Raw genomic sequence first — 19146 nt, forward strand, 5'->3', positions numbered from 1 at the left:
CCATCTCGATTTCTGGCTGTCTCTATCCAATAAATAAATAAAGATAATATAAAAAATAATTAAAGATTCATTTAGTAATGAGAAAAGGAGGAGAGAGAGAACCAAAGCATCACTCTGGCACATGAGCTGCTGGGACTCAAGCTCAGTGCCTCACACTGAAGAGCACAATACTTTCCTCACTGCATCACCTCCCCTACCAGCACCAGACACTCTTTTGCTTCTTTCTGTCTCTTTCTCTACTACAGTCTCTTCTCGCTATGTGTATTTTGTCTCCCCACTCACCTCCACATGCCCACACACCCCTCACCTGCTATCTCTTTTTTCCTTTTTTTTTTTAAATATTTATTTATCTATTCCCTTTTTGTTGCCCTTGTTTTATTGTTGTAGTTATTATTGTTGTTGTCTTCGTTGTTGGATAGGACAGAGAGAAATGGAGAGAGGAGGGAAAGACAGAGGGGGAGAGAAAGATAGACACCTGCAGACCTGCTTCACTGCTTGTGAAGAGACTCCCCTGCAGGTGGGGAGCTGGGGCCTCGAACTGGGGTCCTTAAACCAGTCCTTGCACTTTGCGCCACATGCGCTTAACCCGCTGTGCTACCACGCGACTCCATTTCTGTTTCTTTTAAAAAATATTTTGTTTGTTTGTTTATTAGCGGGATAGGGGGAGAGAGAGAAAGTACCAGATATTACTCTGGTACGTATGCTGCCAGAGATTGAACTCGGGATCTCATGCTTGAGAATCTAGCATCTTTTCTACTGTGCCACCTCCCGGACCACTCTTTTTCCTTTTTTCACCTGCTCTCTCTAAACCTCTTCCACCCATTCCTTCCAGGGCCCAGGCCCTCACACTCACACCCAGGATTCCTGTTAGGTGACCCACTGTGTTTTCTGGGATCTCCCCTGTTAAACAAGGGAGGAGCACTGTGGTGTTCTCATTACATAGTTCTCTCTGCCACTTCAGGCAGAAGATGCAAATGAAAAACTCGAGATGCCTCAGGCTTTGGTTTTAAGCAAGGCAATGGTCTATAAATACATTTGCATGAATACAGAAGGCGTCAGTGCCCCATGCTATCACAGACTCTTAGAGAACTTGCTCCCTTGTGACCCCACAGCCATTCAGCTCTTGTGGGAAATCCTTGGGGTTTCATATCAGTCTCACCCCCAGACACTCAGAACTAGCTGCAAAGTCAGAGGCCCAAGCGCAGTGGTTTTCCTTTATTTCATTTTTAAAAATCATTTTTTCATTATTTTAAGTTATTTTTATATAGATACAGAGATATGTTGAGAGGGGAAGGGGAAATAGAGGGGGAGAGAGAGAGAGAAGCAGCACTGCTTCACCACTTATAAAGCTTCCTCCCTGTAGTTGGGGATCAGAGAGTTGGGTCTTTATGCAATGGAATTTGTGCGCTTAACCAGGTGTACCACTATCTGGCCCCTTATATAACATACGTTAATTTCTTATTTAAAGTTTTCCCTTTTTAAAATTAATTAATTAATTAATTATTCATGAGAAAGATAGGAAGAGAGAAAAAAACAGACATCACTCTGCTGGTACATGTGCTGCCAGGGATCAAACTCAGGACCTCATGGTTTAGAATCCAATGCTTTATCCACTGTGCCACCTCCCGGACCACTATTTAAAGGTTTCTTACCAGTCTTTTCATATTACCAGTAAAGAGTCCTTCAGCAGTGTTTCTACCTTCATTCATTTTTTTCAATTATTCCGCATATTTAGCTCACATTTAATTACATTCGTTAAAAGCATCTTTTTTTTTTTTTTTTTTACCAGAGCACTGCTCAGCTCTGGTTTATGGTGGTGTGGGAAGTTGAACCTGGGGACTTTGTAGCCTCAAGCATGAGAGTCTCTGCGTAACCATTATGCTGTCTCCCCTACCCCAGCACTAAATTATTTATTTATTTATTTGTTGGATAGAGAAAACAAAATTGAGTGGAAAGGGGGAGAGAGGAGAGACAGAGACAGAAACACCAGTAGCACTGCTTCACCATTTGTGAAGCATTTCCCCTGCGGGTAGAGACTGGGGGCTTGAACTGGGATCCTTGAGCTTAAGCAGTTGCACAGCCATCCGGTCCCACAATGTTGCTTTTAGATAGTAAAATGAGCATTACTTTAATTTTAACTTTTTTGATAAGTAGTAAATTTTGAGTATATGTCTATATCTCCTTCCTTCCTTCCTTTTTTTTTTTTTTTTTTACCCAAGCGCTGCTCAGCTCTGGCTTATGATGATGTGGGGGAATTGAACCTGAGACCTTGAAGCCTCAGGCATGAAAGTCTCTTTGCTTAACCATTATACTATCTCCCCCACCGTCCATCTGTTCTAATTCACTATAATTTTTTATATTTATTTATTTATTCCCTTTTGTTGCCCTTATTGTTTTATTGTTGTAGTTATTATTGTTATTGATGTCATTGTTGTTGGAAAGGACAGAGAGAAATGGAGAGAGGAGGGGAAGACAGAGAGGGGGAGAGAAAGACAGACACCTGCAGACCTGCTTCACCACTTGTGAAGCGACTCCCCTGCAGGTGGGGAGCCAGGGGCTTGAACTTGGATCCTTAAGCCGGTCCTTGCACTTCACGCCACGTACACTTAACCCACTGTGTTACCCCCCGACTCCTTCACTATAATTTTAATAAGTAAAATATCTACTAGGTAGAAATGATTTTGTGTTTATATATATTCTATTGATTTATGTTATGTATTTACATGGTATACTTGTGTCTCTCCTTTGAGTAGTAGTAATAAGGGATTTTTAATTAACTTAAATATTTTCAGAGGGCCGGGCGATGATGCACCTGGTTAAGCGCCCATAGTAATATGTGCAAAGATCTGTGCAAGGACGTGAGTTTGAGCCTCCAGTCTCCACCAGCAGCACGGACACTTCAAAAGTGGTTAAGCGGGAATCAGGCGGTAGCACAGCGGGTTAAGCGCATGTGGCACAAAGCAGAAGGACCGGTGTAAGGATCCCAGTTCAAGCCCCCAGTTCCCCAACTGCAGGAGAGTCACTTCACAGGTGGTGAAGCAGGTCTGCAGGTGTATCTCTTTCTCTCCCCCTCTCTATCCTCCCCTCCTCTCTCCATTTCTTTCTGTTCTGTCCAACAACAACGACATCAATAATAACAATAATAACAAGGGCAACAAAAGGAAATAAATAAATATCAAAAAAATTTTAATAAAGTGGTTAAGCAAGTCTTCAGGTGTATGTCTCTCTCCCTCTCTGTCTCCCCCTCCTCTCTCAATTTCTGTCTTATGGAATGTAATTGAAAAAAAAAACCCACTAGGAACAAATAGGTTCGTAGTGCTGGCAGAGTTCCACATCCCATCCCCTCCATTGGAAGATCTCCTAGTCTTTATCCCTCTGGGAATATGGACCCAGGAGCATTACAGGGTGCAGAAAGTGGAAGGTCTGGCTTCTGTAATTGCTTCTCCACTGGACATGGGCATTGGCAGGTTGATCCATGATCCCAGCTTGTTTCTATCTTTCCCTAGTGGAACAGGGCTCTGGAGAGGTGGGGTTCCATGGTACATTATTAATGAGATCATCTGACTCCCTTGATTTTTCTTTTTTAAAAAATATTTATTTGTTTGTTTGTTTATTCCCTTTTGTTGTTTTATTGTTGTAGTTATTACTGTTGTCGTCATTGTTGGATAGGACAAGAAAAATGGAGAGAGGAGGGGGAAGACAGAGAGGGGGAGAGAAAGATAGACACCTGCAGACCTGCTTCACTGCTTGTGAAGCGACTCCCTTGTAGGTGGGGAGCCGGGGACTCGAACCGGGATCCTCACGCCAGTCCTTGCGCTTTGTGCTTATCTGATTTTTCTTTTTCTTTTTCTTTTTCTTTTCTTTCTTTCTTTCTTTTTTTTTTTTTACAAAGATTTTATTTATTTTTCAGGAAGATAGAAGGAGAAAGAGAGAGAAAGAACCAGACATCATCCTGATACATGTGCTGCCGGGGAGTGAACTCAGAACCTCATGCTTGAGAATCCAACGCTTTATCCACTACGCCACCTCCCAGACCACTTATTTGATTTTTCTATGTAGTGTTCAGGATATACTCAGAGCCTCCCTCATGTGCAGCACTAGTAAGCTGCCTCACTAGCCCAGTTTGTTTGTTCGCAGAGCATCACTCAGCTCTGGCCTATGGTGGTAGTGGGGATAGAACCTGGGACTTCAGAGCCTCAGGCATGAGAGTCTTTTACAGAACCATCTGCTATCTCCCCAGCTCTCAGAAGCCCAATTTTCATTCTATGTTTTTAAAGGGAGGAGAGTGGTCAGGAGACAGAGAGGGAGACAGAATGAAAGTACCACTCGGGAGTTGGTGGTAGCGCAGCGGGTTAAGCGCAGGTGGCGCAAAGCACAAGGACTGGCGTAAGTATCTTGGTTCGAGCCCCCGGCTCCCCACCTGCAGGGGAGTCGCTTCACAGGCGGTGAAACAGGTCTGCAGGTGTCTCTCTTTCTCCCCCCGTCTTCCTTTCCTCTCTCCATTTCTCTCTGTCCTATCCAACAACGACGACATCAATAACAACAACAACAACAATAATAACTACAACAATAAAACAACAGGGGCAACAAAAGGGAATACATAAATATTAAAAAGGTAGAAAGAAAGTACCACTCACTCTTTCATCCATAGGGTGCCTGTGGTGCTGTCCCTGGCGCTCTCATTTAGAGTTGGAGATCAAACCCTGAGTCTCATACATGGCAAAGTATGTGCTCTACGCACTGAGCTTTCTTCCAGGTCCATTGACCTTGGTGGCCATTTTTTTAAAACAAATATTATTATATTTATTTATTTATTTATTTATTAGATCGAGACAACCAGAAATCAAGAGGGGAGGGTTGGATAGAGAGGAAGAGAGCCAGAGAGACACCTGCAGCACTGATTCACCACTCGTGAAACTTTCCCCCTACAGGTGGGGACCGGGGACTTGAACCTGGGTCCTTGCGCATTGTAACATGTGCGCTCAACCAGGTGCACCACCACCGGCCCCCCATTTTGTTTTTAAATAGTTATTAATTTCTTTTATTTTACTTTATTTTTGTGATTATGCTCTATTTTTATTGGTGATTTAGTACTGATTTAAAAATCATGCGATGACGGATGTAATTCCACACTGTTCCCGCCACCAGAGTCCTGTGTCCACATTCCCTCCACTAGAAACTGCAGTGGTTCTCCCAAAGTCACAGATGTGGTTTGACTATTCTTTCTTTTCTTTCTTTTTTTTTTTGGGGGGGGGCTCCAGGGATATTGCTGGGACTCAGTGCCTACACTACAAATCCACTGCTCCTGAAGGCTATATTTTTCCCTTTTGTTGCCCTTGTTTATCATTGTTGTTGTTATTGTTGTTGTTTCTGTCATTGTTGTTGAACAGGACAGAGAGAAATCAAGAGAGGAGGGGAGGCAGAGGGGGAGAGAAAGATAGATACCTGTAGACCTGCTTCACTGATTGTGAAGTGACCCCCCCCCCTTGCAGGTAGGGAGCCGGGGGCTTGAACCAGGATCATTATGCCGGTCCTTGTGCTTTGCGCCAGATGTGCTTAACCTGCTGCACTACCGCCTGACTCCCTCTTTTTTCTTTTCTTTCTCTGGGTCTTGATAGAATTGGAGTTCAGAGCCCTCTGGTCATCTTACCCTAATATTTCTTTCCCTCTGAATGTGTAGACCAAAATTCTCTGTGGGGTGCAGATGGTGGGTTTTCTGGCTTCTGTAATTGTGTTGCCACTGGACATGGGCATTGATACGTCAAGCTGTACTCCCAGCCTGTTTCTATCTTTCCCTAGTTGGGTGGGGCTCTGGAAAGATGAGGTTCCAGGGCACATTGGTGAGGTCATCTGCTCAGAGAGGTCAGGATAGAGTCATAGTAGCATCTGCAACTTGATGTCTGAAAGATGGTAAAATACAAAGCAGGGGACAATATTTAATAAATAGGAACCAAAAATTAGGAATAGAATGGATGAGACTAGGGTTCTTGGGGTAAAATAAAAGCTACAAATTCTACTTTACTTGTATTCTAAGGGGCCCATGACTTTAGTAATTTTTGGCTCCAACTGGGATCCCTACGCCAGTCCTTGCACTTTACGCCACGTGCGCTTAACCCGCTGCGCTACCACCTGACTCCCTCTTTCTTTCTTTCTTTCTTTCTTTCTTTCTTTCTTTCTTTCTTTCTTTCTTTCTTCTTATTTTTGCCTCCAGGGTTATAGCTGGAGCCTTGAACATGAGAGTATGTTTGCAAAACCTTTATGCTATCTTCCCTGTTGCTATTTTTCTTTCTCTTCCCTTTCTTTTCTCTTTTTCTTTTCTTTTTTGCCTCCAGCGTTATTGCTGGGGCTTGGTGCCTGCACTACAAATACATTGCTCCTGGAGGCTATTTTTCCCCCTTTTGTTGCCTTTGTTATTTTATCATTGTGGTTATTATTGTTGTTATTGATGTCATTGTTGTTGTACAGGACAGAGAAAAATGGAGAGAGGAGGGGAAGACAGAGAGGGGGAGAGAAAGATAGACATCTGCAGACCTGCTTCACCATTCATGGAGCAACCCCCTCCCCCCCCCCCCCGCAGGTGGGGACCCAGGGGCTTGAACCGGGATCCTTAGGCTGGTCCTTGCACTTTGCATCATGTGCACTTAACCCGCTGCGCTACCTCCTGATCCCGTCTCTAGGGTTTTCTATCTCTGTATGTGGGCATGCCCCCTGTGCCTTCTTTTTTTTGATTTTTTTAAAAATATTTATTTTATTTATTTATTCCCTTTTGTTGCCCTTGTTTCCCGCTGTGCCTTCTTATCTTTCTGGCTGTCTGTCTCTTTACCCATAGTCTGAGTATGTTCACCCCTCTATGCCATGTGTGTTCACTTGGCTTTTTTTTTTTTTCTTTTTTTGCTACCAGGGTTATCACTGGTGCTCTGTGTAGGCACGATGACTCCTCCGCTCATACTGGCCACTGTTTCCCTTTATTTTATTTTTCCTTCTATTTTACTTGATAGGATAAAGAGAAATTGAGAAGGGAGGGAAAGACAGAGAGGGAGAGAAAAAAGATAACTGCAGACCTGCTTCGCAGCTTGCGAAGCTTCCCACCTGCAGGCAGGGATCAGGGTGGGAGGGATTTGAACCTGAGCCTTTGAGCATGCTCATGTGTGTGCTCTACCAGATGCACCACCGCCTGACACCCCCCCCATACCTTTTGTGTTTCTGTCTGCTACCTCTCCCGGTGCTGAAGTGCCTACCTGCTTCTCTCTACCATATCTACTCCTGCCCCTTCCTGCAAGTCGCTGTCCCAGGTACCTGGAGGACTAACTTCACTTCCCTCTCTGCCTAGGCCTTGAAGAATTAGTTTTTTCAGAGATGAATTCACCGAGCCGGACCCAGACTGGGGACAGCAGTAGTGTGTCCTCCTTCAGCTACCGAGAGATCTTGCGAGAGAAGGAGAGCTCATCTGTTCCAGCCCGGGTAAGAGGCATGGAAGCGTCCACAGCCCCTGCTCCTCCTACCACAATCTTTGGGATCCTTTTCTCCCTTCCCTTGAGACCATCTGTTACTCTAAACCCAGTCTCCATGTTTGTTTTGTTTTGTTTTGTTTTTTTTAACCAGTATCTCCCCCAAACTCACCAACCTGGATTCAGATTGCTTAAATAAGGGTTGGGAAAACTATTCTCTTTGGTCTTCTTCTTTTTTTAATGCATTTATTGGGCTGGGGAGACAGCATACATAATGATTATGCAAATGATTTTCATACCTGAGGCTCTGAGGTTCCAGGTTCAATCCTCAGCACTGCCAGAAGCCAGAGTTGAGCAGTACTATGGTTGGTCTCTCTCCCTCTCCCTCTCCCTCTCCCTCTCCCTCTCCCTCTCCCTCTCCCTCTCCCTCTCCCTCTCCCTCTCCCTCTCCCTCTCCCTCTCCCTCTCCCTCTCCCTCTCCCTCTCCCTCTCCCTCTCCCTCCCATTAAAATAAGTAAATGAGGGAGTCGGGCGGTAGCGCAGCAGGTTAAGCGCAGGTGGTGCAAAGCCCAGGGACCGGTGTAAGGATCCTGGTTCAAGCCCCCGGCTTCCCACCTGCAGGGGATTCGCTTCACAAGCAGTGAAGCAGGTCTGCAGGTGTCTGTCTTTCTCTCCCCCTCTCTGTCTTCCCCTCCTCTCTCCATTTCTCTCTGTCCTATCCCACAATGACATCAATAACAACAATAACTACAACAATAAAAAACTAGGGCAGCAAAAAGGAATAAATAAATAAAATAAGTAAATGAAACCTTTTAAAATATTTATTTATTTATTCCCTTTTGTTGTTTTATTGTTGTAGTTATTATTGTTGTAGTTATTTTTTAATTTTATTTATTTTCTCTTTTGTTGCCCTTGTTGTTTTTATTGTTGCTGTAGTTATTATTGTTGTCATCATTGTTAGATAGGACAGAGAGAAATGGAGAGAGGACGGGAAGACAGAGAGGGGAGAGAAAGATAGACACCTGCAGACCTGCTTCACCGCCTGTGAAGCGACTCCCCAGCAGGTGGAGAGCTGGGGGCTCGAACTGGGATTCTTATGCTGGTCCTTGCGCTTTGCGCCACGTGCGCTCAGTTCACTGTGCTACCACCCCACTACTGAAATCACTATTTTTAATAGCTGAGTAGTATTCCATTGTGTATATAGACCACAACTTGCTCAGCCACTCACCTGTTGTTGGACACCTGGGTTGTTTCCAGGTTTTGGCTATTACAAATTGTGCAGCTATGAACATAGGTATACACAGATCTTTTCGGATGGGTGTGTTGGGTTTCTTACGATATATCCCCAGGAGAGGAATTGCAGGATCATAGGGGAGGTCCATTTCTAAGCTTCTGAGAGTTCTCCAGACTGTTCTCCACAGAGGCTGGACCAATTGACATTCCCACCAGCAGTGCAGGAGGGTTCCTTTGACCCCACAACCTCTTCAGCATTTGTTGCTGCTAACTTTTCTGATGTATGACATTCTCACAGGAGTGAAGTGGTATCTCATTGTTGTCTTCATTTGCATTTCTCTGACAATCAAAGACTTGCAGCATTTTTTCATGTGTTTCTCAGCCTTTTGGATCTCTTCTGTGGTGAATGTTCTGTCCATGTCCTCTCCCCATTTTTAGATGGGGTTATTTGTTTTCTTTTCATTGAATTTGGCAAGCTCTTTATATAGTTTGGTTACTAAACTCTTGTCTGATGTATGACATGTAAAGATCTCTCATTCTGTGAGAGGTCTTTTTTTTTTTTTTTTTTGGATATCGGTTTCTTTTGCTGTGCAGAAGCTTTTTAATTTGATGTAGTCCCATAAGTTTATACTTGCCTTAGTCTTCTTTGTAACTGGATTTGTTTCATCAAAGATTTCTTTAAAATTTATGTAGAAAAGAGCAAAAACAACAACAAAAAAATCCAACAAAGGCAACAAAAGGGAATAAATAAGTAAATATTAAAAAATACTCATGGACTACGAATAAAACTGTCTTTAGAAATTTATTTATTTATTTATTATTGGATAGAGACAGAGAAATTGAGAGGTGAGGGGAAATAAAGAAGGAAATAGACACCTGCAGCTCTACTTCACCACTCGTGAAGATTTCTCCCTGCAGGTCGGGACCAGGGGCTTGAACCTGAGTCCTTGCACACTGTAATGTCTGCGCTTAACCAAGTGTACCACCACCTGGCCCCTTAATTGTTGTTTTTTAATTTTATTATTATTATTTATTAAAAATGTCAACCTGTATCTAAGACTATGGGATAACTATAGTGGTTATCTACAGGGGTGGGGATGGGGACACAGAATTTTGTGATGGGAGTAGTGAGAAAAAAAGAGATATAGTAATATTATACACAATATTCTTTATTATTATTATTATTATTATTACCAGAGCACTGATCAGCTCTGGCTTATGGGAGATTGAACCTGGGACTTTAGAGCCTCAGGCAGGAGAGTCTCTTTGCATAACCACTATGCTACCTACTCCTGCCCAGCATTAATTGTATTTTTTAATTTTTTTACCTATAAAATGGAAATATTGACAGGACCATAGGATAAGAGGGAGTACAGTTTCACACAGTTCCAACCACCAGAACTCCCTATCCCATCCCCTCCTTTAATAGCTTTCCTATTCTTTATCCCTCTGGGAGTATGGACCCAGGGTCATTATAGGGTGCAGAAGGTGGAAGGTTTGGCTTCTGTAATTGCTTTCCTGCTGAACATAGGGGTTGGCAGATCAATCCATACTCCCAGCCCTAGTGGGGCAGGGCTCCAGGACACATTGGTGGGGTTGTCTGCCTAGGAAAGTCATGTTGGCATCATGATAACATCTACAAGAACATTACAGATTAAGATTTGAGATCTCCATTTTGGAAAAAGCTAGTAGGTCTATTTTAGGTATATTCCGATGGTTTATCCACTGAACTACCTTCCAGACCACTATTTTAGGTATATTCCAAGGGGCCCATGACTTTACTATTTTTTGCCTGAGCCTGACAGCTAATATACAGGTGGACTCAAGTTATTGTCTGGGGAGATGGTGTCATAGTTGGAAAAAGGACTAGAAAGCGGGATCAGGGAAGAGAGGCCTCTGGGGCTTCAGGAATGTAAGCCCTGTGCTCTGTGACCTGAGCTTGGCACTCTGTTTATTCAAACCTAAATGAGATTGCCAGTAACCAGTTTTCATGCAACTGAATAGCTTCCCCTCACAGTTTGGTGAATTTTCCTCTCTCCCAATACTTTCACCTTAATTAAATTTGTCTAGTTGGCCCCCAGAGGTCCTTATTGATGTCTTTATGAAAAGCAGCATTCAACTAAAGCACATATTGAACTCTATTGATGTTTTTTTCAAGATGTTTGTATTAACATGAGAAAGGAGAGGAGAGAGAAAGTGAATCAGACCTTCACTTAAGCACATGCAGTGGCAGGGATCAAACTCAGGACCTCATAATTCAAAGTCCAGCACTCTAGTCACAGCACCACCTCCCTGGTTGTGTGTCTCGCTACATTTAGTTGCTTTATGTCCCTTTCAGCTCTTTTTATTTTATTTATAAAAAGGGAACATTGATAAAACCATAGGATAAGAGGGGTACAACTCCATACAGTTCCCACCACCAGAACTCTGTATCCCATCCCCACCCCTGATAGCTTTCCTATTCTTTATCCCTCTGGGAGTATGGACCCAAGGTCATTGTGGGATGCAGAAGGTGGAAGGTCTGGCTTCTGTAATTGCTTCCCTGCTGAACATGGGCGTTGACTGGTCGATCCATACTCCCAGCCTGCCTCTCTCTTTCCCTAGTAGGGTGGGTCTCTGGGAAAGTGGAGCTCCAGGACATACTGGTGGGGTTGTCTGTCCAGGGAAGTCTGGTTGGCATCATGCTAGCATCTGGAACCTGGTGGCTGAAAAGAGCGTTAACATACAAAGCCAAACAAATCTGAAGGGAGGATGGACAACATACTCTATGCTACATCTGAGGAAGATGGGTCCTGATATTGGGGCAGGTTGGAATGTTCCTATTCATGACCACAGAATGTGAGCTCATATCTACAGGGATGCAGAAGTCACATACACTCCTAAGCTGAATATGGGCCCCAGATCACATCAAATTGATGGGTTTTGCAGTCAACAATATCTATACACTTTTCCCATATCTGGGAGCTACTCTCTTCCCTGATCCAGCTTTCTGGTCCTTCCACCAGCCCAGACAATAACTTGGATCCACCTGCATTTCAGATTTCAGGCTCAGGGGAAAAAAAGTATAGCCACAGGCCCTTTGGAATATAACTAAAATATCCCTTTTAGCTCTTTTACCTGAGGTAGTTCCTGTTTTTCTTTTTCTTTTCTGTCTTTTTTTTTTTTTTTTTTTTTGTCTCCAGGGTGATCGCTGGGGCTCGGTGCCTGCACCATGAGTCCACTGCTCCTGGAGGCTATTTTTCCCTCTTGTTGCCCTCATTGTGGTTATTATTGTTGTCGTCGTTGGATAGGACAGAGAGAAATGAATAGGGGGAGACAGAGATGGGGAAAGCTAGACACCTGCAGATCTGCTTCACTGCTTGTGAAGTGACCCCCCACCTGCAGGTGGGGAGCTGAGGACTTGAACCAGGATCCTTATGCTGATTCTTGTGCTTTGCACCATGTGCACTTAACCCTGTTTTTCTTTTTTTTTACCAGAGTACTGCTCAGCTCTGGCTTATGGTGATGTGGGGGATTGAGACTGGGACTGTGGAGCCTCAGGCATGAGAGTCTGTTTGCATAACCATTATGCTATCTACCCTCTGCCCCCTGTTTTTCCTGATACAAATTGTAGAAGAGACCGTCCCTAGGGGTCAGGTGGTAGCATAGCAGGTTAAGCGCACATGGAGCAAAACCTAAGGGCTGGCATAAGGATTCCAGTTCGAACCCCTGGATTCCCAACTGCAGGGTGGGGGTAACTTCACAGGCGGTGAAGCAGGTCTGCAGGTGTCTGTCTTACCCTGCTCTCTCAATTTTTCTGTCATATCCAATAACAAGAGCAAAAAATGGGGAAAATGGCATCCAAAAGCAGTGGATTCATAGTGCAGGCACCCAGCCCCAGTAATAACCCTGGAGGCAAAAAAAAAAAAAAAAAAAGGAAAGAAAAGACCAGCCTTCCAGCCTTGGTGACCTGACTTGCAGAGAAAGTCTCTCATCTCTTTTTGTTGTCATTATTTGGTCCAACTTTTTTTTTTTTTTTTGCCTCCAGGGTTATCGCTGGGGGCTTGGTGCTGGCACTAGGAATCCACTGTTCCTGGAGGCCATTTCTTTTCATTTTATTGGATAGGACAGAGAAAACTTGAGAGAGAAGGGGAAGATAGAGAAGGCAAAAAAGATAGATACCTGCAGACCTGCTTCACCACTTGTGAAGTGACCCCTCTGCAGGTGGGGAACCTGGGGCTCAAACTGGGATCCTTGTGCTTCGTACTGTGTGTGCTTAACCTGGTGCACCACCACCTGGCCCCTGATCTAACCTTTTAGGTTTTCTTTCCTGCTGGCTTCCTCGTGGTATCATTTAGTTTGTTTCTCTCTCCCTCTCCCTCCCCTTCCCCTTCCCCCTTTCTCTCCTTCTCCCTAGTTGTCCCACCAGTTGAAAATTGGGTCTTCTTCCTCTACTTCCTCCTCCTCTTCTTCTTTTATTTTTTTTTAGTATTTATTTATTCCCTTTTGTTGCCCTTGTTTTATTATTGGAGTTAATATTGATGCTGTCATTGTTGGATAGGACAGAGAGAAATGGAGAGAGGAGGGGAAGACAAGAGAGGGAGAGAGAAAGAGAGACACCTGCAGACCTGCTTCACCGCCTGTGAAGCGACTCCCCTGCAGGTGGGGAGCCAGGAGCTCGACTCTTCTTCTTATTCTCACCAGTGTTTGGGACTTGTTGCCTGCATGATAAGTCCACCACCACTACCGGTGGAAATATATATTTAGATAGAGACAGAGAAAAAAACATTGAAAGGAGATGGGGGAGATAGGGAGAGAAAGAGGGCTGAGCATTGGTACACCAGGTTGAGCACACAGAGAGAGACACCCGCAGCCCTGCTTAACCACTCGTGAACCTTCCCCTCTGCATGTGGGGAGCAGGGGCTTGAACCCACTTCCTTGCACATGGTAATATGTGCACTGTACCAAGTGTACCACAGCCAGGCCCCTTGGTCCCTGGCTTCTACCTGGGGTGCCAGTGCTGTATGAGGGCTGACCTCCCTCTTCTTCTCCCTCCCCCGCCCCCACAGTCCTTATCTGGCAGCCCTCAGGCCCAACCCCCTAGACCCACAGAGCTATCAGATGAGGAAGTGGCCGACCTCTTTCAGCGCCTGGCAGAGACGCAGCAGGAAAAGTGGATGCTGGAAGAGAAGGTGCTGTCTGTCTGTTCTGTCTATCTGCCCCTAGTTGGTATGCCCTAAATAAGGATACAGGGGCGGTGTGTGCAGACAAGTGTGTGTCAGGGCCAGGCCCCTGTCAGGGGCACACGTGCAGTTGCAGGGGCTGAGGTGGGCTGGGCCATCCTGCAGGTGAAGCATCTGGAGGTGAGCAGCGCCTCCATGGCAGAAGACCTCTGCCGCAAGAGCGCCATCATTGAGACCTACGTCATGGACAGCCGGATCGGTCAGTGCCCCTCCCCTGCTCCCGACTCTCTGAGCCTCAGCTTCTCTCCTCTCTTCCTAATGCTCAACTGAGTACCTGTCCAGATCCCTGAGGGGTCTGTGTTTCCATCCCCTCCCTACTCTCCATTCCCTCCTGTTCCTCTCTCCCCCTTCCTCTCTCCCTCTCTTTCCTCCCACTGTCTCTATCTTTCAACCCCGTTGCCTTGGATCCCCATCCTTACTGTCTACCTTGACCCCTCCCTGGAAATGTCCCTTCTCTGACTGCCTAGCCATTTTAGAAGTCGTTATCTCTTCCCCCTCTCCTCCCTCTCCCCCTGTTTTTGTTTCCTTGGCTCCTCTCTCACACACACACACCTCTTTTTTTTTTTTTTTCTTTTTTCTGTACTAATGAGAGTGAGACCAACTGCACTGAAAGTTACCTGGAGCTCGGTGCTTCTCGTGCTGTCACTCTTTGAGTTTATTAGCGTCTTCCACTTACTTCCTGGCTTCAGGTTGTGACAGCCAGAGGTCACGGCAGCCGAGCCCCTCCTCTCTGTCATCTGCCCCTCCTTTCTGTCTCTCTGGGTTTCTCCTGTTTCTCCTATGTCTCTTCTCCCCTCCTCCGGCTCTGTGGCAGGGGTGGTTCTCAGCCTGGGCCCTTGCAGATGTGTCAGTGGCGGCAGGCCACACGGACCGCAGTGGGCTGGGCAGCGTCCTGCGAGACCTAGTGAAGCCCGGCGACGAGAACCTTCGGGAGATGAATAAGAAGCTGCAGAATATGCTGGAAGAGCAGCTCACCAAGAATATGCATTTGCATAAGGCGAGTGTGGCTTCTCTGTCAGTGAGCCCATCCATCTCCAGCTGCCTCTCACTTAGCCACACCCAACCCCTGGGGCATCTGCTGCTCTTCCCATAACCCACCTTGTCCCCTGACACTTTCCTTTCCCGCTCTCCAGCCAGTGTGCTCACTGGCAATTTAGTCTACACTCTTAGCTCTGTCCTGGCATCCATTCATACACACTACCACCCAACTCTCCCGTCAGCCCTTGCTACTCTGTCCTTCTGCCTCCTTACCCAGCTAATCAATCAGCTACTGCCCTCTCTCTCTCTTATAGAGATAAATCTCTAGCACTACTTCACCACTAGTAAAGTCCCCTCATGGAGTTGGCAGTTGGGGGCTTGAACCACTTTCTTCATGCATAGTAATGTGTGTGTTCTACCAGGTGCATAGTTAGCTGGCCCAGCTACTGCTGTCTTACCAACTCATCAACTACCCGTTTGTTTGTTTCTTTTTCTTTTTCTTTCTTTGCCTCCAGGGTTATTGCTGGGGCTCTGTGCCTGTACTAGTAATCCGCTGTTCCTGGAGGCTATTTTTTTTCCCTTTTGTAGCCCTTGTTGTTTATCGTTGTTGTTGTTGCTGCTGTCATTGTTGTTGGATAGGACAGAGAAAAATGGAGAGAGGAGGGGGAGACAGAGGGGGGAGAGAAAGAAAGACACCTGCAGACCTGTTTCACTGCTTGTGAAGCGACTCCCCTGCAGGTGGGGAGCCAGGGGCTTGAACCGGGATCCTTTTGCCGGTCCTTGCACTTCACGCCATGTGCGTTTAACCCTCTGAGCTACCGCCCAGCCCCTATTTTTTAATTTTTTAAATGTAATTATTTATTTATTTGTTATTGGATAAAGACAAAGAGAAATTGAGAGAGATGGGGGAGATAGAGAGGAAGAGAGACAGACAGATGCCTGCAGGCCTGCTTCACTGCCTGTGAAGCGACTCCCCTGCAGGTGGGGAGCCAGGGCCTCGAACTGGGATCCTTATGCCGGTCCTTGCACTTCACACCATGTGCGCTTAACCCTCTGAGCTATCGCCCAGTCCCTATTTTTTATTTTATTTTTAAAAAATATTTATTTATTTTATTATTTATTCCCTTTTGTTGCCCTTGTTGTTTTATTGTTGTAGTTATTGTTGTTATTAATGTCGTTGTTGTTGGCTAGAACAGAGAGAGATGGAGAGAGGAGGGGAAGACAGAGAGGGGGAGAGAAAGACAGACACCTGCAGACCTGCTTCACTGCCTATGAAGCGACTCCCCTACAGGTGGGGAGCCGGGGGCTCGAACCGGGATCCTTTCACCGGTCCTTGAGCTTTGCACCACATGTGCTTAATCCGCTGTGCTACCGCCCAACTCCCCTATTTTCTTTTTAAGATTTAAATAGTTATTAATGAAAGTGGGAGGGGAGAGAGAGAGAGAGAGAGAACAAGAGCATTACTCTGGCATATGTGATACTGGAGATCAGACTCAGGACCTTACATCTGAGAGTCCAATGCCTTTTCCACTTGGAAACCTCTTGGGCTGCTCCGCCCCTTTTTAAGGATTTATGTGTTTACTTATTTATTTTTTAAGATTTTATGTATTTATTAATGAGAAAGGAGAGAGAGAGAAAGAACCAGACATCATTCTGGTACATGTGCTGCCGGGGATTGAACTCTTGACCTCATGTTTAAGAGTCTAGTGCCTTAGCCACTGCGCCACCTCCCAGACCACTTGTTTACTTATTTATTAATAAGAGAGATAGGATTGGGGAGACAGCAAACAGGTCATGCAAATATCTCTTATGCCTAAGACTCCAAGGTCCCAGGTTCAATTCCCAACACCACTATATGCCAGAGCTGAGCAGTGCTCTAGTCTTTCTGTTTTTATTCTTATTCTTATTCTTATTCTTATTCTTATTCTTATTATATTCTTTTTTCTTTTTAACCAGAGCACTGCTTAACTCTGGCTTATGGTGGAATGGGGGATTGAACCTGGGACTTTGGAGCCTCATTCTGTTTCTATAACCATAATGCTATCTCCCCCACCCTAGTATTTCTTTCTTGTTTTAAAATATTTTATTTACTTATTTATTTATTTATTCCCTTTTGTTGCCTTTGTTGTTTTATGGTTGTAGTTATTACTGTTATTGTTATTGATGTCATCATTGTTGTATAGGACAGAGAGAAATGGAGAGAGGAGGGGAAGACAGAGAAGGGGAGAGAAAGATAGGCACCTGCAGACCTGCTTTACTGCTTTGCACCAACTGCGCTTGACCCACTGTGCTAATGCCCGACTCCCTATTATTTCTGTTTTAAATAATTTTATTTTATTTCCTCCTGGGTTATTGCTGGTGCTCGTGCCTGCACTACAAATCCACTACTCCTGGCAACCATCTTTTTTCCACTATTGTTGTTGTTGCTGCTGTTGGATAGGACAGAGAGAAACTGAGAGAGGGGAAGACAGAGACGGGGAGAGAAAGATAAGAGAGACACCTGCAGTCCTGCTTCACTGTTTGCGAAGTGACCCCCCTCCCTGCAGGTGGGGCGCCAAGGGCTCAAACTGGGATCCTTGCGCTGGTCTTGCGCTCTGCAGTAGCTGTGTTTACCCTAGTGAACTATCACCCAGCCCCCCACCTAGTCTTTCTGTATCTTTCTCTTTGTATCTCTCATTAAAATAAAATCAGATATTTTAAACTATTTAAAATCTTAATCAGAGGGAGAAAAAGAGACCAAAGCATCACTCTGTCATCTGCAATGTCAGAGATGGCACTGAGGACCTCATATCTAAGAGACTAATGCCTTATCCCCCTGTGCAACCTCCTATGCGGCTCCTTCAAAAATTATTTATTTGGGAGTCGGGCTGTGGCAAGGTGGGTTAAGCACACGTGGCACAAAACGCAAGGACCGGCGTGAGGATCCCAGTTCGAACCCCCAGCTCCCCACCTGCAGGGGAGTCGCTTCATAAGCGGTGAAGCAGGTCTGCAGGTGTCTCTTTCTCTCCCCCTCTCTGTCTTCCCCTCCTCTCTCCATTTCTCTCTGTCCTATCCAGTAACAACAACATCAATAATAATAACTAGAACAATAAAGCAAGGGCAACAAAGGGGAATAAATATTTTTTATTTATTTATTTATTTATTTACATATTTGTATTTTGCCCCCAGAGTTATTGCTGGGGCTTAGTACCTGCATTATGAATCCACTGCTCCTGGCAACCTTTTATTATTATTTATTTTTTTATTCAATAAGAGAGAAATTGAGAGGGTAAGGGGAGATATGGGGAAAAATAGACACCGGCAGACCTGCTTTACTGCTTGTGAAGCATCCCCACTGCAAGTGGGGAGCGGGGGCTTGAACCTGGATCCTTGTGCAGCTCCTTTTATGTAGCACTATGTGCTTTTAACAGGGTGTGCCACTGCCCAGCCCCCTATTTATTTATTAATGAGAATGAGAACATTACTCCGGGATATGTTATGCTGAGCATTGAACTCGGGACATGTGCTGCCTCCCGGGCCTCAAACACTCCTCTTTTTTTTTTTTTTTTAGATTTTCTTTTTTTTTTAATATTTATTTTATTTATTTATTCCCTTTTGTTGCCCTTGTTGTTTTATTGTTGTAGTTATTATTGTTGTCGTTGTTGGATAGGACAGAGAGAAATGGAGAGAGGAGGGGAAGACAGAGAGGAGGAGAGAAAGATAGACACCTGCAGACCTGCTTCACCGCCTGTGAAGGGACTCCCCTGCAGGTGGGGAGCCGGGGTTCGAACCGGGATCTTTATGCCGGTCCTTGAAACACTCCTCTTTTACCAGTCTTTTCTAGCCACCGCTTTTCCCTCCATGAGCTGTGTGTCTACTCACATGTCTAGATGCCTGTTCTGTCACCCCCAATACTGTCCCCCTCAGGGAAGTCAGAAAGCACACCCAGGTTCAGTGGTGGCACATCTGCTAGAGTACACACACACACACACACACACACACACACACACCAGCTCCAAAGAACACCAGTTTAAGCCCCTGCTTCCCAGTTACGGGGGTCGGGGGGGTTGGGGGTGGGTGGAAGGTTCATGGAGCAGTGAAGCAGTGCTCCCAGTGTCTGTCTCTCTCTCCCTATCTCCCCCCTTCCTTCTCAATTTCTCTGTCTTTATCCAAAAATAAATACAGAATACTGAAGGAATAAAAAAAAAATTTTTTTTTTTTTGAAAAAGCAGACCCAGGCCCTGCTTCTGAGCAGGAGCTCGCAGCTGAGTAGAAAAGGTGGTGAG

The 19146-nt window shown here is 45.1% G+C and overlaps 1 protein-coding gene across 5 annotated transcripts in view; it reads left to right on the forward strand.

Moving 5' to 3' along the window:
• Nucleotides 1–19146, forward strand: part of GRIPAP1 (GRIP1 associated protein 1) — a 57896-nt gene that overhangs the window by 37715 nt on the left and 1035 nt on the right. For 4 of the 5 annotated variants that reach the window (XM_007529412.3, XM_016190963.2, XM_060183622.1 and 1 more), the window contains 4 exons: nt 7331–7461; nt 13730–13852; nt 14009–14102; nt 14746–14900. In XM_007529412.3, coding sequence (XP_007529474.1) covers nt 7331–7461; nt 13730–13852; nt 14009–14102; nt 14746–14900 — 503 coding nt within the window. The remainder of the gene's footprint in view (nt 1–7330; nt 7462–13729; nt 13853–14008; nt 14103–14745; nt 14901–19146) is intronic. The other variant, XM_060183623.1, reaches the window with a different exon arrangement.

Source organism: Erinaceus europaeus, chromosome X (assembly GCF_950295315.1).
Source record: "Erinaceus europaeus chromosome X, mEriEur2.1, whole genome shotgun sequence".
Taxonomy (NCBI): Eukaryota; Metazoa; Chordata; class Mammalia; order Eulipotyphla; family Erinaceidae; genus Erinaceus; species Erinaceus europaeus.